Here is a 20046-nt window from a genome sequence, read left to right on the forward strand (position 1 = left end):
CTACATTTGATACATAAACAACCTTGAAACTTAGCTTTGTGGAATTTACTCTTCTCCAGACCAGAGAGACAAACACTACCTTTCCTAGCTGTCAAGCCAATGGACTGCGCAGTCAGACAAATCCCTATAGGAATGAATAGAGAGGAATCTCCGTCGTTTAGTCTATTTATTTAAACAGTTGTTGTGCCCAGCACAGGGCCATGAAAGAAGGGAAGTCAGTGAGCTAAGCTGAAGTTGGAGTAGACGAGAGAGCAGTCAAAGACAGAAAACAAAGGTAGAACCCCCAGAGCTACTAGTAAAGATTGCTGACATTTAGACACACAGAGAGAGACCACATAGAGTTCAGTGAGGGGCCACATAGGGGCCAGTCAGTCAGTACCTTGATGAAGGCCTCCATATTGCCGTTAAAGAGTTTCTGATTAAAAACGGAGCAAGGTCTAGGCTTCCGCATTCTCCTGGGTTTAGCGGGAAGAGTGGGGGGGCTGATGGTGGAGGAGGAGGTTGGTGAAGGGTGTGCAGATACACATGAACTATGATGAAAAACAACAGGGACTGAAACATGTATTTCATTCTGTATAATCAGTGGGATGTTTTTCTAGATACAGTTGAAGTAGTACTTTTACATACACCTGAGCCAAATACATTTAAACTCAGTTTTTCACAAGTCCTGACATTTAATCCTAGTAAAAAATTCCTGTCTTAGGTCAGTTAGGATCACCACTTTATTATAAGAATGTGAAATGTCAGAAAAATAGCAGAGAGAATGATTTATTTAAGCTTTTATTTCTTTCATCACATTCCCAGTGAGTCAGAAGTTTACATACACTCAATTAGTATTTGGTAGCATTGCTTTTAAATTGTTTAACTTGTGTGAAAGTTTTGGGTAGCCTTCCACAAGTTTCCCATAACAAGTTGGGTGAATTTTGGGATGATGTTCTTCGGCTTACAAGCCTCCCCCTTCTTCCTCCAAACATAACGGTGGTCATTATGGCCAAACAGTTCTATTTTTATTTCATCAGATCAGAGGACATTTCTCCCAAAAGTACGATCTTGTCCCCATGTGCAGTTGCAAACTGTAGTCTGGCTTTTAATGGCAGTTTTGGAGAAGTGGCATCTTCCTTGCTGAGTGGCCTTTCAGGTTATGTCGATATTGGAGACATGTTTTACTGTGGATATAGATACTTTTGTACCTGTTTCCTCCAGCATCTTCACAAGGTCCTTTGCTGTTGTTCTGGGATTGATTTGCACTTTTCGTACCAAAGTACGTTAATCTCTAGGAGAGAGAACACGTCTCCTTCCTGAGCGGTATGACGGCTACGTGGTCCCATGGTGTTAATACTTACGTACAATTGTTTGTATAGATGAACATGGTACCTTCAGGCGTTTGGAAATTGCTCCCAATGATGAACCAGACTTGTGGAGGTCTACAATTGTTTTCTGAGGTCTTGGCTGATTGATTTTGATTTGCCCATGATGTCAAGCAAAGAGGCACTGAGTTTGAAGGTAGGCCTTGAAATACATCCACAGGTAGACCTCCAAATGACTCAAATGATGTCAATTAGCCTATCAGAAGCTTCTAAAGCCATGACATAATTTTCTGGAATTTGCCAAGCTGTTTAAAGGCACAGTCAACTTAGTGTATGTAAACTTCTGACCCACTAGAATTGTGATACAGTGAATTATAAGTGAAATAATCTGTCTGTAAACAATTGCTGGAACAATTACTTGTGTCATGCACAAAGTAGATGTCCTAACTGACTTGCCAAAACTATAGTTTGTTAACAAGACATTTCTGGAGTGGTTGAAAAACGAGTTTTAATGACTCCAACCTAAGTGCATGTAAACCTCCGACTTCAACTGTATATGCAGAGCCATATCTACAGCCACTATATACAGTACATGGCTCTAGATAGCTGTACATGTCCTATTCCTTCCCCTCCTCTCACAGTACAAACCATAATATTATTTTAACACACAAGTGGAGTTGCAGAGGAAGTATGCTTTGACTTTATCACAGCTGTTTCAGCCTAACCCTGAATAACCTGACTTGAATGACTCTGGGCAACTTATCAAATAAGTCAGTTCATAAAAACATGATTACAGTCCAAGAACATGAGTAATGACACAGAGAATTCAATATAAACACTGTAACAGGCCTGTGAGCTGAGGAGATATCAAAACATAATGTCTCATAATTCTGCTACTACTGTTCTTTCTTCTCCACTCGTTGATTTATGACTGACGTCTGTGGTTAATATACAGTACTGTTCTGATTAGCAGATACCTGTACAATATTGTAGTGTTTAACAAGGCAACTTATGGCCACTGTAGTGACTGACAAGTGACAGATCGTCTTACAGCCAGCTCATCTCCCCATAGCTGCCTCATTGCAACTCCAGTTTGCTCAGAAGTCTGTTTATTCATCAACAGACAGACCACATCCCCTCTCCCTATTTGGAATTCCAACCCTGATTTTCCAGAGAGGCTTGGGACCTGAACTGCTATTCACTTTAACATGACGTCATCTCCTCTATTTCCCAGAAAACAGGAAGGATTTGACATGCTTTTATTCCACCTTTTTTCAGCCTCTTTTCTTACCGTGTTGTTCCATATTCAGCCCTTTCCCCTAGAAGAAAGGAGGGAAGAAATGGAGAGAGAGAAAATTAGAATGTGTTTGTGTGTGCATGCTTGCGTGCATGTGTTTGTGTGTGCATGCTTGCGTGCATGTGTCTGTGAGAGAGAGAAAAGACAATGCTTGGATACATGGTTGAGTACAATCTGAGCCAGACCTGGTTGTCTACATAGCTGGCAGATGGGGCAGACAGAAGCGAGGGGCGAGGGATGAAGGGCATTATGAGAACATGGGCACCTATTCAGACAGGCTCAATGTAGCGGGCTCCGTGACCGCCTCTCTGAATCACATACAGCCAGCCAGGCAGCGGTCATTTAGCGGTCGCCCTAGAAACCGTAGATAGAGAGCCGGAGTGGGCGGACCCTGCCAACTCAGAGCGGAATATCAATGAAAGCAAGCATATTCAGGGACAACCGGGAAGGAGGAGGGAAGGTTGAGTGTGAGGAAGGCCACATTTGTCTGCAGTGGGTTTGTGCAATAATTATATACTGTAACATGAAACACTATATGATACACCTTTATATACATGAGTATATGGACACCCCTTCAAATGAGTGGATTTGGCTATTTCAGCCACACCCGTTGCTGACAGGTGTATAAAATCGAGCACACAGCCATGCAATTTCCATAGACAAACAATGGCAGTAGAATGGCCTTACTGAAGATCTCAGTGACTTTCAACGTGGCACCGTCATAGGATAGCACTTTTCCAACATCTCAAATTCATCAAAAGTGCTGTTATTGTGAAGTGGAAAGACCCAGGTACAACAACAACAGCTCAGCGGCAAAGTGGTAGGCCACACAAGCTCACAGAACGGGACCTCTGAGTGCTGAATCGCGTACCGCATAAAAATAGTCTGTCCTCGGTTGCAAACTGCCTTTGGAAGCAACATCGGCACAAGAGAACTGTTCATCGGGAGCTTCATGAAATGGGTTTCCATGGCCGAGCAGCCGCACACAAGGCTAAGCGTCGGCTGGAGTGGTGTAAAGCTCGCCGTCATTGGACTGTGGAGCAGTGCATCCGACGAATCTGGGTTTGCCGGATGCCCGGAGAATGCTACCTGTCCCAATGCATAGTGCATACTGTAAAGTTTGGTGCAGGAGGAATAATGTTCGGGGGTTGTTTTTATGGATTGGGCTAGACCCCTTAGTTTCAGTGAAGGGAAATTGTAACGCTACAGCATACAATGACATTCTAGACGATTCTATGAGGAAGGCCCTTTCATGTTTCAGCACGACAATGCCCCTGTGCACAAAGGGAAGTCATTACAGAAATGGTTCATAGAGATCGGTATAGAAGAACTTGACTGGCATGCACAGAGCTCTGACCTCAACCCCATCGAACACCTTTGGGATGAATTGGAACGCCAACTGAGAGCCAGGCCTAACATCAGTGCCCAACCTCACCAATGCTCTTGTGGATGAATGGAAGCAAGTCCCGGAGCAATGTTCCAACATCTAGTGGAAAGCCTTCCCAGAAGAGTGGAGGCTGTTATAGCAGCGTAAGGTGGACCAACTCCATATTAATGCCCATGATTTTGGAATGAGATGTTCGACGAGCAGGTGTCTACATACTTTTGGTCATGTAGTGTATATCATCTAGTTATGGTAACAGAGGGGTTGCATACTACAGAAGAAACAAGAATACAAGATTATATGATATCCCTTGATAACGCTATTTGATCAGTGACTCGAATGGTTGAATTCAGGGATCATGTCATGTCTAATAAAACAGCTTCCAGCAACAAAGCCTGTCTGTCTGTCTGTCTGTCCCTGGAAATACTGGAGCCAACTGGTTGGCTGCTGCTGGACCATCATACAATTTTCTGAAAGAAATATGGCTAAAGATACAATATGGTTTATTACTGGTGGTTGATATGGCAGTTAAGATTCCCACTAATTAACTACACAATTTCACAACAATGTTTGAACCATATGAAGACTCAAATTGGCAAGCTGCTGCTAGTGATAAAGGGAAGGTAATGACCCTATGAAGGGAATTGTGCTCCAGTAGTGACACAACAACGTTGTAACCATGTGAAGAAGTGTTCTCACCTTCTCCCAGAGTCTGCTTCAGTAGGTCATGCTTGGCCTGTAGTTTCACGATAAGGTTGCTGCCATTCAGGTACTCTTTGAATTTCTATACAGGGCAAAAGAAAAGTAGAAAATATGACATTTAGCGGGCACTTTGATCCAAAGCTACTTACAATACCTTCACAAAGTACTCACAACCTTGACTTTTTCCACATTTTGTTGTGTGACAGCCTGAATATAACATTGATTACATTTAGATGTTGTATCATTCATCACATAATACCCCATAATGTCAGTGTCAAAGTACAAATTAATAAAACATGAAAAGTTGAAATGTCTTCAGTCAAAAAGTATTCAACCCCTTTGTTTCGGCAAGCCCAAGTAAGTTCAGGAGTAAACATTTGCTTAACAAAACACAATAATTTGCATGGACTCACTCTGTGTGCAATAATAGTTGTTAACAGGATTTTTGACTGACTACTTCATCTCTGTACCCCACACATACAATTATCTGTAAGGTCCCTCAGTTGAGTATTGAATTTCAAACACAAATTCCACAACCACAGAGACCAGGGAGGCTTTCCAATGCCTCGCAAAGAAGGGCACCGATAGATAAAAAAGAAGACATTGAATATCCCTTTGAGCATGGTGAAGTTATTAACTATACTTATCTAATGAAGATAGTGTTTTATTTTTCATTAGTAAAAAAAAACAGCCTTCCTACCACTTTTACATTACAGAGTATTTTGTGTAGATTGTTGACACATTTAAAGAAATTTTTTGTATGTGATCCCTACAGGAATTGAACCCATGACCTTGCAAATAACACACTCTTACAAACTGAGCCACACAAGACCACACTTGTGATTGTAGGCTACAGTGACTACTGCTTTATGTCATTACATCAAAGGGTTAACTTCTGAATTAATTTGCATGACTTGTATCACCAAAGCCTGATGCCAATAGCAGTAGAAAGAACTCATAACCAGGTTGCCTGTCTGAATTCCACAGGGCATAATACTGCAAATTGATGAAGACTGGAGCAAGCCGCTAAACCTGAGTTGCTAAGTACTCTAATATCAGTTTGCAATGCATTCATAAACATAGCAGACACTCTTTGTAAAGCTACTTCCAGTATATTTTCAGTGAGTGCACTCATTTGTATTATGTGTTTGTGATACCTGTGAGAATTGATACCATGACTGTAAAAATGAGACAGGACACTATAGTGTTAGCATTAGGAACGTGTTAAGTAAGATAAACCTGGATATAGTGCAAAAGCATTATGGGTACAGTAGAACATCCAGCTACAATGACCACAGTGATCTTACCAACTGAGCCACACAAGACCTTGTCAGAGCCCTAGAGCAAGTACTTAATACCAGTATGCATTCATGCAAATAAAATTGAAAAAGCATTTCTAATGCATTTTAAGTGGTGTTGGTTGTCAGAGCCACTCACAGTGAAGTAGAAGCCCTCGGTCTCCTGTTGATTGGCTCGTCTCCTAGCAACGTTGACTTTGCTCATGTAGGAGTCGGACGAGGCAGACTTGACCGACTCAGTGGACTGGCTGTGTTGGAAAGCCTCAGACACATCAAAGTCCTCCACCGTCAGCATGTCCTGCAGTGTCTGCATGGTGGCATCCAGAGTCTTCCTCACCTATGAAAGACAGAAGGGAAAGAGAGAGTCATTTAGCTGGGTTACAACTTCAATATTTACTGTGTTTTCCCTGCACACAATAGGCAGGTTTCCATTGACCCAGGTTAATTCGACAAAAGCAATATTTTCACCATGTGTAATGGATATGGCCGATATAGGATACATTGTCTGAAGATCGAGAATTATTTTTGTCTGTTCAACAGGGGTGGATTTTTATTTTGTCAAACCTTCCTTATTGTGAATGATCTTTATGGGAACTGTGTTTTTTAAAATAAAAGACGATTGCCAAATATTTTTGAAGGTATGCGGGGCACGTTATTTTACAGTGTAACTATAAAGCGGCAATTTAAATCTAAATGCCTACTGCTTGCAAAATAAAGGTTTGAACTATATAAATCATGTTTCTTGACTTTCAAGAATGCCTGACTTACTACGCCTTGTTTTTCTGGTTGGCTGGATGCAAGTTTCATCATCCAATTACTTCAGATCTACAGGAGTGCAAATGTCACCATGACACGGACCATGGTGATGCGTTGGCACATGAGAATATGAAAATGAAAATATTGCATTCTATACATGCTGGCTTTCACAGGCTACCTGAGACATGAAACAGGTAGGTTGGAGGGCATACTGGCTGTGGGAAATTTATTAATGCGCAATTCCCCTCGATGGGTAATGGAAACACTTCAACCACTACATTTTTATTCGACACTGAAGGTTTAAGAGATTTTTTAATATATTTTTTTAGGTGTGACGTCATTAGCTGTTTTTATCGACACAAGGTAGGTCAATGGAAACACACCCTAGCAGGCTATTGTCGCATATATTTTCTGTACAAACTTTCTTAATGTTGTCAAAAAAATCCCTGGACAAGTTAATGGAAACATAGCTAATGAGACTTCAAAGACTTCAAACATTGTAAATGGGAAATGGAATGGTATAATGCTCTTTGAGGGCAACATTTCAAATTGAAGAACTAAATATCACACATGTGGGTTGTTCCAATTCAATTTGGTGCCTTTGAGTAGTCTAGCTTGGTAAAAAAAAAAGTTTAATTTCATATAATTTTAGCATTGTTAAACACTGTTAACTGCCAAATAAAGTTACAGGATTGACTAACAGGGTTGACAACGTCATCTTAAATCAGCCATACATTCCCTTCTTGACGGGGGGAATGGAAGCTTGTTGTGTATGTATAACAGTGAGGGGCAAATGAATGCAAGCTTCACTAAAACATTTAAATTGAAAAAAAATGTATTGCCTGTCTATGGGTAACAGGTTTGACATGTTATGTTCGACCCACTCAGTTTTCCACTTCAGAATTCCAGCAAATGGCCAAAGAGAGTAGAACCAGCTCACCTGCTTTTAAACTATGGTTTGACTATTAGATGTGCAATGTATCTTTTGAAAAAAACATATTTATAAAAGGAATAGTTTCACCATATTAAAATGAGATTTCAGTTCATGTAACAGGGTTGAAATTAAAATGAGGGACATTCTTTCTGTTCTTTTTTACCTTAAAATGAATCACTAACATGAAATAAATAATCTTAAGTTATGACTTTGTCAAAGCAACAAAATAACATGGGCTTTACAATGATGGGGAAAACTTGGAGAAATGTTGGGTTTAAGTGGGGTAATATCTTCCTAGAAGTCACAGAGGATGCACAGAGGGATATGTCAAATGCTTCATTTTGGCACTTTAGCAAGTCTTTATTCATATTAAAATGTTTTCATGTGTTCTATATTAAAGGGCATTTAATATAACAAGCTTTTAAAATTCAATATTTGTGGACAATTTCTACTTATGTAACGGTTTTCTTCTGTTGAAGGAGAGGAGGACCAAAATGCAGGGTGGTTTGAGTTCAACATGTTTAATCAAGACCATACACGAGAACACTACAAAATATAAAACAACAAATGTGAAAATCGAAACAATCCTATCTGGTGCAATGACACAAAGACAGAAGACAACCACCCACAAAGTACCCACAGAATATGGCTGCCAAAATATGGTTCCCAATCAGAGACAACGATAGACAGCTGCCTCTAATTGAGAGCCAATCTAGGCAACCATAGACATACAAACTACCTAGAAAGGTGACAGCCCCATAAACATACAAAAAACCCTAGACCAGGGAAAACACATAAATCCCCCATGTCACACCCTGACCTAACCAAAATAATAAAGAAAACAAAGATAACTAAGGCCAGGGCGTGACAACTTAAAATATCAAAGGGACGCAAAAGGTACTCGTTTCATGGAATTACCCATATACTAGTATGGATTCTGCACAGACACCAACCGCATGCATAATATATATAATATAAGGTTCAGTAAGCCTGGTAGGGGACATCTGGTAGTGTGTGTGAAGATAAATATAAATTGTGTTCTGTCCATGTGAGAGATACAGAGGAAGTGGCTGAATGAACAGAGCACCTCCCTATTCATAGGAGCGATATGGTGAAGCAGCAAAGGGAGGCAGGCATGCAGGCAGACCGCAAATGTTCCACAATTTTACCTACTGAACATGGCCCAGGTGGTGAGTTCACTGACTGATAATGAGACAGGTTTTGGGTTAGGGCCAGGGTTTTAGAGCTCACCTCCTCGTTCTCGATCTTGAGTGTGGCCAGGCGGGACTGGAGCTGGTGGTGGCGCATCAGGAGCTCTGTCTGCACCGGCTGCTGGGCACTCACCTGACACACCTAGTAGGTAGTGAGAGAGGGAGGGAAAGAGAGAGAGAGAGAGAGAGAGAGAGAGAGAGAGAGAGAGAGAGAGAGAGAGAGAGAGAGAGAGAGAGAGAGAGAATTTACAGTAGTGTTTGTTTGGGATGCCAGAAAGGAACTGACCCAAAGATGCTGGCATTGCTGATGCAAGCCACACAGGACCAGACAGAGGAAACACAGACATAGTGGGAGGCACAATCACCTCTCCCTCACCTCGTCGCCCATGTGTGGCTGGTAGTCGAAGCGGGCGGGCGGGCAGAAGATCTGGCTGTGCATGTCCATGACCCTGTGTTTGTCCCCCCTGACATCCATGGCATCCACGGCACCCTCCAGCTGGTCCAGCCCCTCATGGCGGGATGTCTCCAGGCTGTACTCTGCAGACAGGTAGGTCCTCAGGGTCCGTGCCAGGCTGGCATGGTAGCCCAGGTCACAGCACTGGGGATTAATGTTAATGTTAGTTACAGACCAATGGGGAGAGATGATGTGTTATAAGATGCTACTATGCTTCAATTGATCAAACTACTGTATTTATTTTTCATTGCAATCAATTGAACGGTAACTTAGAATAATGTGTTACAAGGTGCTAATGTGTTACAAGATGCTACTGAGCTTTTGTGTATCAAATGGATGCATTTTTCCTGTGTATCTAATATTCTCACTTTGTTAGAATCAGCATGTACTGTACCACTCACGTCTATCATGTCAGAGACATCGTAGATGTAATATTTGGCCACCAGAGCATTGGTTGCCACCAGGTTCAACAAATAGTCATTCCGTGCTTTAGTGCACTTCAGCTTGTTTTCAGAGTACTTGGCCTGTCTCTGAGGAGAGAGGGAGAGAAGAGGGAGAGAGACAAAGACAGAGACGGAGAGACAGAGAGAGAGCGAGTCATCAGTTAGTATACCATAGAATATCGATTTCTCTCTAAATGGATTTCTATACTAAAGATGTAATACAGTTTGTTCCATTTAAAGAAGTCTAATTTTATCAAAAGAAATTGCATGTGCCATATGAGACAATAGAGGTCTAGTCTTACCATGGCAACAAAAAAACACTTCATATTTTTGCTCATTAGTGTATACATTAACTTATTACATTGCAAAGGCTAATGCATCCAAGTTCTCTGAGCTTTTACATACATTTGGACACATACACACACAAGCCCAAGCCACACCTTCTCCTTCATCTTCTCCATCTTCTTGACGGAGCTGCGTCGCTGTTGGCGGTCGTCATGGCGCAGGAGGCTGGTGCTGACATCATTGGCCTTGCCGATCTGCTTTTCTCCCTGTTTCTCCGCCTCCTTCAACTTGCTCTCTGCACTGATGCTCTCTGTGTGGTACATGTGGTATGTCTTCATCACCTGCACAGGACACAAAACATACATAAAAAATATACATTCATGTTAACTACATGCACACTAAGTTCACCAGAAGGTTCTGGGTCTAGACGTTTACATGAGGGAAACTCCCTATCTCAATGGAGTAACCACACAATAAACACCAAACTCACGATAAGCATGAATATTTTGTATAATTTATCATTTCCGCCAGTAGTTTGAAAGTAGCGCAAGTAGGTCCCAGAAAATTGTGCACAATTGTGTATGGCGTCATCCATTTCATGATATGTAACTGCAAATGTTCTAAAATAATTATAGTAATTTTCGCTGCAATTCGTATGATATGTTATGAATTTTAATATATACAATATGTTGTGAAAAAGTGCTTAAGATCCCATTCAATCACGTTACTGTTAATGGAAGATTGGTTAGACATGGATATCTAAAGAAGATTCAGCATATAAATCCACCTGTATATTGTACACTGAATAAGAACCCAGAAAGACAGCTACTGTCAGATATGTTGTGGATGTATGACTGAGTGCTAAAACTAGGTTACCTCTCTTGATTTCCTTTCCCTTCACACGCAAAAATATCATCCTCTTTCTTACAGGTCTCCTAACAACTCTGATTTAAGTAATACATGTGAGGAGAGAGCAAGTCAAATCAATCAACAGGAAGTCTGTCATAGCCAAGTTACAGAGAACCTTTCCTCTAGTTACATTACAGAGAACCTTTCCTCTAGTTGAGATAGAGAGAACCATTCCTCTAGTCTACATGAACAAAAAAGGTTCTACAGTTATACTTATAGGATACTCACATAGTACTGGTTGTTAAAGAGAACCTTTCCTCAAGCTATGTAATAGAGAACCTTTCCTTTTTCCTCTGACTGCTTCTGGGTGTGAAACAAGAGAGGAACCCTTGATTCTGACTGGAAGCCAGAAAAGGCTGGAGACATGTTAATGCAAAGCTCTCACATTGTGCATAATACATCAATACAGTGCATAAAACATGTACAAGTATATTCAGAAAGTACTCACACCCCTTGACTTATTCCCCATGTTGTTGTGTTATAGCCTGACATCAACATTTATTAAATACATTTTTGTCTCACACATCTACACACAATATCCATCTACACAATGTTTTTATATTTTTATGCAAATGTATTGAAAATGAAATACAGAAATATGGATTTTACGTAAGTATTCACACCCCTGAGTCAATACTTTGTAGAAGCAGCTTTGGCAGCGATGACAGCTGTGAGTATCTCTGGGTAAGTCTCTAAGAGCTTTCCATACCTGGTTTGTGCAACATCTGTCCATTATTCTTCTCCAAGCTCTGTCAAATTGGATAACTATTTCCAGGTCACAGATTTTCAGAACTGTAACTCGGCCACTCTTCTTGGTAAGCAACTTGTAACGGTTCGCCTCCTCTTCTGAGGAGGAGTAGGAGAGGTCGGACCAATTTGCAGCGTGGTATTTGTCCATTTTAATAAGAAAAACTGAACACTACAAAAATACAAAATAACAAACCATCTACCAATAAGTGCCCTTCTTTCCAAGGCATTGGAAAACCTTTGTGATTGAATATGTGTTTGAATTTACCGCATGACTGAGGGACCTTGAAGATAATTGTATGTGTAGGGTACAAACATGAGGTGGTCATTCCAAAATCATGTTATACACTATTATTGCACACAGTCCATGCAACTTATGTGACTTGTTCAGCAAATTTTTACTCCTGAACTTATTTAGGCTTGCCATAACAAAGGGCAATACTTATTGACTGAAGACATTTCAGCTTTTCATTTTTAATTCATTTGTTAACAATGTTCTGAAAATAATTCCACTTTGACATTATGGAGTATTGTGTGTAGGCCAGTGACCAAAAAAAATCAACAACATTTGTAAAGAGCCAAGGGATGTGAATACTTTCTGAAAGCACTGTACAAGTACTAGTTATGAATAATGTCACCTACTGCGTGTATGTGAACGTTTCAGTATGAGACATACAGAGAGAAAGCTGAATAATGTCACCTACTGCGTGTATGTGAACGTTTCAGTATGAGACATACAGAGAGAAAGCTGTTTAGAAAGCCAATAAATGAACATCTGCATCATAATATAGTATGCTGTATTTCATGCAGAATCATTCTCTTGTGGCCATTTAAGCCATGTATTTTAAGTGACAGTATTTACATGGGTTTCATGTAGCAATGCCTGCTGCACAGTGTGATGGTGCTATCTTCCAATGCACACTGGCCTGCCTACAGCACATCAATGTATAGTACCTGTCCAAAGTTTGGACACACCTACTCAATCAAGGATTTTTCTTTATTTTCACTATTTTCTACATTGCACTCATGGCTCTGTATAATACCTTACGTTTCCTTGAATTTGTTCTGAACCTAGGGACTATGAAAAGCCCCCTGGTGGCATGTTTGGTGGGGTACGTGTGTGTGTGTCAGTGCTGTGTGTAAGTTGACTATGCAAACTATTTGGAATTTCCAACACATTGTTTCTTATAAAAACAAGAAGTGATGCAGTCAGTCTTTCTTCAACTCTTAGCCAAGAGAGACTGGCATGCATATTATTGGGCCAGTAACCTAGTGGTTAAAGCTTTGGACTAGTAACCAAAAGGTTTCATGTTCAAATCCCCAAGCTGACAAGGTACAAATCTGTCGTTCTGCCCCAGGCAGTTAACCCACTGTTCCTAGGCCGTCATTGAAAATAATAATTTATTTTTAACTGACTTGCCTAGTTAAATTAATTTCATTTAATTTATTGATTAATTAACTGATTACAATGAAGAACACAAATGAAGAACAAAATGTGCCGCTATGTTCTGGGCCAGCTGCTGCTTAACAAAGGTCTTTCCTTGCAGCACCTGACCATATGACTGGACAATAATTAAGATAAGCTAAAAACTAAAGCCAAAAGGACTTGCTTTGTGGAGTGTAGTGTCAAAAAAGCAGAGCATCTCTTTCACGGACAGACCTCTCCCCATCTTTACAACCATTGAATCAATCAAAGCTTTTTGCGCTATTGCTCTGTCTGCCTGCTTGCTACATGTTTCATGTCCTATGTTGCTCTGCATGTGCTCACTGCTCATTGTTTGGCGGTATTGTTATTGCAAACATAGGCATCACATTTCACAAATGAGCACCTTCTTGTCACAAGCACACACAAACACACACAGATACAGACCCACCCACACACACAAAAAAAATCTAACAGAAACATACCCTGGGGCATTACGATGTGTGAGAGTGAACGGGCAGGAAGGGAGTGTGGTGGGGTGGGGGGTAAAATGGAAATAGAGTCGTATATATACTGACATGAAATCATGAAAGCGAGAAAGGGTAGGTTTTGAAGGTTCAATGTGGTTGGTGTGGGTGGTTAGGTGGCGTGGGAGCGTTGATGTTAAAGCATCAAAGACAGGCTTGTGTGAGTGTGTTCAAGCATACGTTATTGTGTGTGTGTGTGTGCATGCGTGTGTATGCATACTCTTCTATGTATGTACACAGTCAATGTATCGACAGAAAAGAAGGATGACTATTAACTTTAATGACAGATCTGTGTTTGATTTTGTGTAGCATGTGCTGAATATGTGATGATGGTGTGACACCTTGGCAGTAAGCAGCCCTCCACTGCAAGGGAAGTGAGTCGGCTTGGAGCAGAGCCAAGGCATATAGAGTTTCTCCTTCAACTGCAACTTCTCTCATGGCGGGAGTGAAAAAACAAATAATGTCCTCCGGTGTAGAACCAAATGACCTGTGTAGCAAGGCTGTAAGGGAGATACCTAGTCAGGTGCACAAATTTGTCTTCCCAATATAACCTGAACTTTCTGAATCAGAGAGGAGTGGGGGCTGTGTTAAATGAACATCATCAGCACCCAGGGAGCAGTTGTTGTTGCGGCTTGCTCTAGGGCACAAAGGCTCGGTGATTCGAACCAGTGACTTTTCAGTTACTGGCCCAATGCTCCTAACCGCTAGGCTACCTTCTGATTGCTGATAAAGCTATTCTGCTCTGGGCAGGTCCTGTTCTATCCAGACACTACAGAGCAGAGAGTCTGAGAGGGTCTGAGGTCGGCCTAGCCAAATTGAGTTAGCCTGTTAGCTTCAGGCAAACTAACAAACATGGGGAGTTGATGAAAGGAGAGATGCTGAACAATACAGACAGATTGGGGGAGAAGGAGAGAGAGAAAAAAAGAAAGAGAGATTGAGAAAGAGAGAGAATTACATTTTGTTGTTGTTTACTCACAGTGTAGAGCTCGTTCGTGACTTTCACTAACTCCTCGTGCATCTGCACCCCGATTTCTTTGCTCTGGGACAAAAAACAGGAACAAAAGGCATGTGAATAAATCTCACAGGTGACTGGAAGAATATCTTGAACAGACCTGGCTTTGCTTCACTGAGGCATGAATACATCCGTTTCCCTTGGGTATGTGTCTGTATGGGAGATATGTGTTTCCCTTGGGTATGTGTCTGTATGGGAGATATGTTTCCCGTGGGTATGTGTCTGTATGGGAGATATGTGTTTCCCTTGGGTATGCGTCTGTATGGGAGATATGTGTTTCCCTTGGGTATGTGTCTGTATGGGAGATATGTGTTTCCCGTGGGTATGTGTCTGTATGGGAGATATGTGTTTCCCTTGGGTATGTGTCTGTATGGGAGATATGTGTTTCCCTTGGGTATGTGTCTGTATGGGAGATATGTGTTTCCCGGGGGTATGTGTCTGTATGGGAGATATGTGTTTCCCTTGGGTATGTGTCTGTATGGGAGATATGTGTTTCCCGGGGGTATGTGTCTGTATGGGAGATATGTGTTTCCCGGGGGTATGTGTCTGTATGGGAGATATGTGTTTCCCTTGGGTATGTGTCTGTATGGGAGATATGTGTTTCCCTTGGGTATGTGTCTGTATGGGAGATATGTGTTTCCCGTGGGTATGTGTCTGTATGGGAGATATGTGTTTCCCTTGGGTATGTGTCTGTATGGGAGATATGTGTTTCCCGGGGGTATGTGTCTGTATGGGAGATATGTGTTTCCCTTGGGTATGTGTCTGTATGGGAGATATGTGTTTCCCGGGGGTATGTGTCTGTATGGGAGATATGTGTTTCCCGGGGGTATGTGTCTGTATGGGAGATATGTGTTTCCCTTGGGTATGTGTCTGTATGGGAGATATGTGTTTCCCTTGGGTATGTGTCTGTATGGGAGATATGTGTTTCCCGTGGGTATGTGTCTGTATGGGAGATATGTGTTTCCCTTGGGTATGTGTCTGTATGGGAGATATGTGCTTCCCTTGGGTATGTGTCTGTATGGGAGATATGTGTTTCCCTTGGGTATGTGTCTGTATGGGAGATATGTGTTTACCTTGGGTATGTGTCTGTATGGGAGATATGTGTTTCCCTTGGGTATGTGTCTGTATGGGAGATATGTGTTTCCCTTGGGTATGTGTCTGTATGGGAGATATGTGTTTCCCTTGGGTATGTGTCTGTATGGGAGATATGTGTTTACCTTGGGTATGTGTCTGTTTCTGAGAGATGACTGAACAGTGTGAAATGTTGTTTCCCTCTATTTGTAAAAAGGCCTTATAGAATACTATGCAGTGTACATGCAGGCAGCTAAGAATAGACATGTCTAATGTCTCCTACTGACCATATTCAAATCACACATTCACGATTCCAACTCAGTTACTGTAACTCGCAGGAGCGGAGTGTCTGTGATGGACAGTGATAGAATGTACAGCCAACAATGAGAGGGTACGGGTAAGGCAGCTAGAACAGAGTAGTTTAAGAAATCCTGTAAAAGTAGTGTTAGGTTCTAATTTCTGGTACAATAATCCACATAGACTCTAAGAAAACTCAATCTACTGTAGATTGTCGCAGCTGCAAAAAGCACACATACAGGTCACAAGCACATATATTTAGAACTTCCGTTTAGGCCCCAGTTTCCAACTTCTTCATCTAGGATGGACAATCAGTCTCTGCAGGAACTGAGTATGTTCCTCATGTTGGTTACCATGTATCAGCGTCCAGAGTCCAGAACCTTCACACTCCTAAGTGCCTTTCACAGGTCTTCTTATCAGTCTGGCCTTGAGTTATGGGAGTACACATTCCTAGTCTCCTACAGTCCACTAGATAATTCAACTTCTCATACACAAAGAGCCTAAACCCAACACTACTTTCAATCTCTAAGAATACAGTATAAATGCATATTAATAGTATAAATATAAATCAGTAAAGACAGTGTAACAGAACAGTAATTCCAATCTATCAGCTCTAACTCCAGACACATGGTACCTATTCAACCATTATGGAATCATTCTTGCCCTCAGAGACAGGGCCGCTTTCTTTCAGCCCAAATACAATGCACATATATCCCTCAGCCCAAATACAATGCACATAGATCCTTCTATCTAACCCATAACATGAGAATTACTACTGCTAGGCTTATTGGTTCACCAATTACTTTGCAGACAGAGTTCAGTGTGTTAAATCGGAGGGCATGCTGTCCGGTCCTCTGGCAGTCTCTATGGGGGTGCCACAGGGTTCAATCCTCGGGCCGACTCTTTTCTCTGTATATATCAATGATGTTCCTCTTGCTGCGGGCGATTCCCTGATCCACCTCTACGCAGACGACACCATTCTATATACTTTCGGCCCGTCCTTGGACACTGTGCTATCTAAACTCTCAAACAAGCCTCAATGCTCCAACTGCTCTTAAACGCTAGTAAAAACAAATGCATGCTTTTCAACCGTTCGCTGCCTGCACCCGCACGCCTGACCAGCATCACCACCCTGGATGGTTCCGACCTTGAATATGTGGACATCTATAAGTACCTAGGTGTCTGGCTAGACTGTAAACTTTCCTTCCAGACTCATATCAAACATCTCCAATCGAAAATCAAATCAAGAGTCGGCTTTCTACTCCGCAACAAAGCCTCCTTCACTCACGCTGCCAAACTTACCCTAGTAAAACTGACTATCCTACCGATCCTCGACTTCGGCGATGTCATCTACAAAATTGCTTCCAACACTCTACTCAGCAAACTGGATGCAGTTTATCACAGTGCCATCCGTTTTGTCACTAAAGCACCTTGTATCACCCACCACTGTGACTTGTATGCTCTAGTCGGCTGGCCCTCGCTACATATTCGTCGCCAGACCCACTGGCTCCAGGTCATCTACAAGTCCATGCTAGGTAAAGCTCCGCCTTATCTCAGTTCACTGGTCACGATGGCAACACCCATCCGTAGCACGCGCTCCAGCAGGTGTATCTCACTGATCATCCCTAAAGCCAACACCTCATTTGGCCGCCTTTCGTTCCAGTTCTCTGCTGCCTGTGACTGGAACGAATTGCAAAAATCGCTGAAGTTGGAGACTTTTATCTCCCTCACCAACTTCAAACATCTGCTATCTGAGCAGCTAACCGATCGCTGCAGCTGTACATAGTCTATCGGTAAATAGCCCACCCATTTTTACCTACCTCATCCCCATACTGTTTTTATTTATTTACTTTTCTGCTCTTTTGCACACCAATATCTCTACCTGTACATGACCATCTGATCATTTATCACTCCAGTGTTAATCTGCAAAATTATAATTATTCGCCTAACTCCTCATGCCTTTTGCACACAATGTATATAGACTCCCCTTTTTTTTCTCTACTGTGTTATTGACTTGTTAATTGTTTACTCCATGTGTAACTCTGTGTTGTCTGTTCACACTGCTATGCTTTATCTTGGCCAGGTCGCAGTTGCAAATGAGAACTTGTTCTCAACTAGCCTACCTGGTTAAATAAAGGTGAAATTATTTTTTTGATTTTTTAAATTACACAATTATAAACAGATCAAAATGAGCGCCAGTCAGAAAGTCGTCAACAGTAGGAACAGTGTTCCTCTTCAGTAATACATTACAGACAGACCCCTCAAGTGAAAGCACAGGTAAGTGTGTTGTTAGTGTAGTATATAGGGTGGAGTATGTCAGTGATGGTAGGTTGTCACGGCCATGGTTGTCATTGTTGTTAGGCCCAGCAGCTGAACTTTCCTCTGAGAGATAGGTGCTGCTATGGCAACACCACTACATTTACACCTATAAGGACAACTTAAATGGTTCATTCATTAGCAGAAGCCCTATTTTTAGGTTAGTTATTCATGTTGCACAACATTTGCTTCTACATTGAAATGCAATGGTGTGTGTGTATATGTCACATAAAGCAGATGGTGGTACTGCTATCAGCCTAGGCAATGTAAGAAACTTTACGCCACTCCTTGAAACCTTTTGCTGAGGAAGACATTTGATAATTTTTCAGCAGGCAGTTACTCAGCCACCTCTCGGCAGCTCAGCCCACCAGGCAGCTCAGCCAAACCCAGTCCACCAGGCAACAGTAACCCAGCCTCATCACAGCTCACCCCTGACAGCATATCCATCCCAAGACGACATAAATAATGTGAGACTCCACCCGGTTCCTGTGGATCAATACTGATCTGTGCTTTCCCCAGCAGACCGTTCCATCATACTGTAGTCCCTGAACCATGACCACTTTCTGCTCTGCCCTCTGCCTCTCTTTCTCAGACATGCTTTATAGCTCTGATTGGTCTAATGTGTACACTTAAATGCCCAGTACAGTCAAGAAATTAGATTTTTCTGTGTTCTATATGTATTTCCACACAATGAGGTTGGAATAATACTGTGAAATTGTGAAAATGACGATGCCCTTTTAGTGTAAGAGCCGTTTGAAAAGACCGCCTAAAATTTCAGGCTGTTTTGGTGGGATGGAGTTTTGGCCTGACAGGTGACATTACCAGGCAATAAATTAGTTAATAAACCAATAATAAAGAGAGTTCCAAACCTCCCCTCCCACACAGACCACTCCCAGACAGTCCTAGTTTGAGTAATTACTCATTGACAAGAAGCTATTGTTTTTAATTTGTTTAAATCTTTTTCATTAAAAACAATCACAGTAAGGTACCTTATTGTTAAATAGAAATGATTTGACATTGAGATAAAACAGTTGCATTGATTAACAGGGACAATTCATGCAGCAATATATCCTTCTGTCATTTAGTGATATGGAAATTACAGGACAGATACTGAGATTACAATTTACTCTGAGAATGAGACCATCTTCTACGTTGAAACCATGTAGTTTGTTTACCACTTAAGAAATAAGAACATTTGGTAACATACAGTAAATGGACAGGCACACGTGGTGCAGAGGAGAAGGTGGAGGAGGAGAAGCTGGAGGAGGAGAAGGTGGAGGAGGAGAAGGTGGAGGAGGAGAAGGTGGAGGAGGAGAAGCTGGGGAAGGAGATGGTGGAGGAGGAGAAGCTGGAGAAGGAGATGGTGGAGGAGGAGAAGGTGGAGGAGGAGAAGGTGGAGGAGGAGAAGCTGGGGAAGGAGATGGTGGAGGAGGAGAAGCTGGAGAAGGAGATGGTGGAGGAGGAGAAGCTGGAGAAGGAGAAGGTGGAGGAGGAGAAGCTGGAGAAGGAGAAGGTGGAGGAGGAGAAGCTGGAGAAGGAGAAGGTGGAGGAGGAGAAGCTGGAGGAGAAGAAGGTGGAGGAGGAGAAGCTGGAGGAGAAGAAGGTGGAGGAGGAGAAGCTGGAGGAGAAGAAGGTGGAGGAGGAGAAGCTGGAGAAGGAGAAGGTGGAGGAGG

General features: G+C 41.9%; 1 protein-coding gene across 3 annotated transcripts in view; it reads right to left on the reverse strand.

Moving 5' to 3' along the window:
* Positions 1–20046, reverse strand: part of LOC109891285 (SLIT-ROBO Rho GTPase-activating protein 3) — a 72136-nt gene that overhangs the window by 23295 nt on the left and 28795 nt on the right. Inside the window, exons 4-12 of one of the 3 annotated variants that reach the window (XM_020483707.2) lie at positions 14654–14716; positions 10227–10412; positions 9745–9873; positions 9266–9487; positions 8930–9031; positions 6128–6325; positions 4688–4772; positions 2599–2626; positions 380–530 (exon numbers count right to left, since the gene is read on the reverse strand). In XM_020483707.2, the coding sequence (XP_020339296.1) occupies positions 380–530; positions 2599–2626; positions 4688–4772; positions 6128–6325; positions 8930–9031; positions 9266–9487; positions 9745–9873; positions 10227–10412; positions 14654–14716 (1164 nt within the window). The remainder of the gene's footprint in view (positions 1–379; positions 531–2598; positions 2627–4687; positions 4773–6127; positions 6326–8929; positions 9032–9265; positions 9488–9744; positions 9874–10226; positions 10413–14653; positions 14717–20046) is intronic. The other 2 variants (XM_020483708.2, XM_020483709.2) reach the window with 2 other exon arrangements.

The sequence above is a fragment of the Oncorhynchus kisutch genome, linkage group LG5 (genome assembly GCF_002021735.2).
Source record: "Oncorhynchus kisutch isolate 150728-3 linkage group LG5, Okis_V2, whole genome shotgun sequence".
In the NCBI taxonomy this organism is placed as follows: Eukaryota; Metazoa; Chordata; class Actinopteri; order Salmoniformes; family Salmonidae; genus Oncorhynchus; species Oncorhynchus kisutch.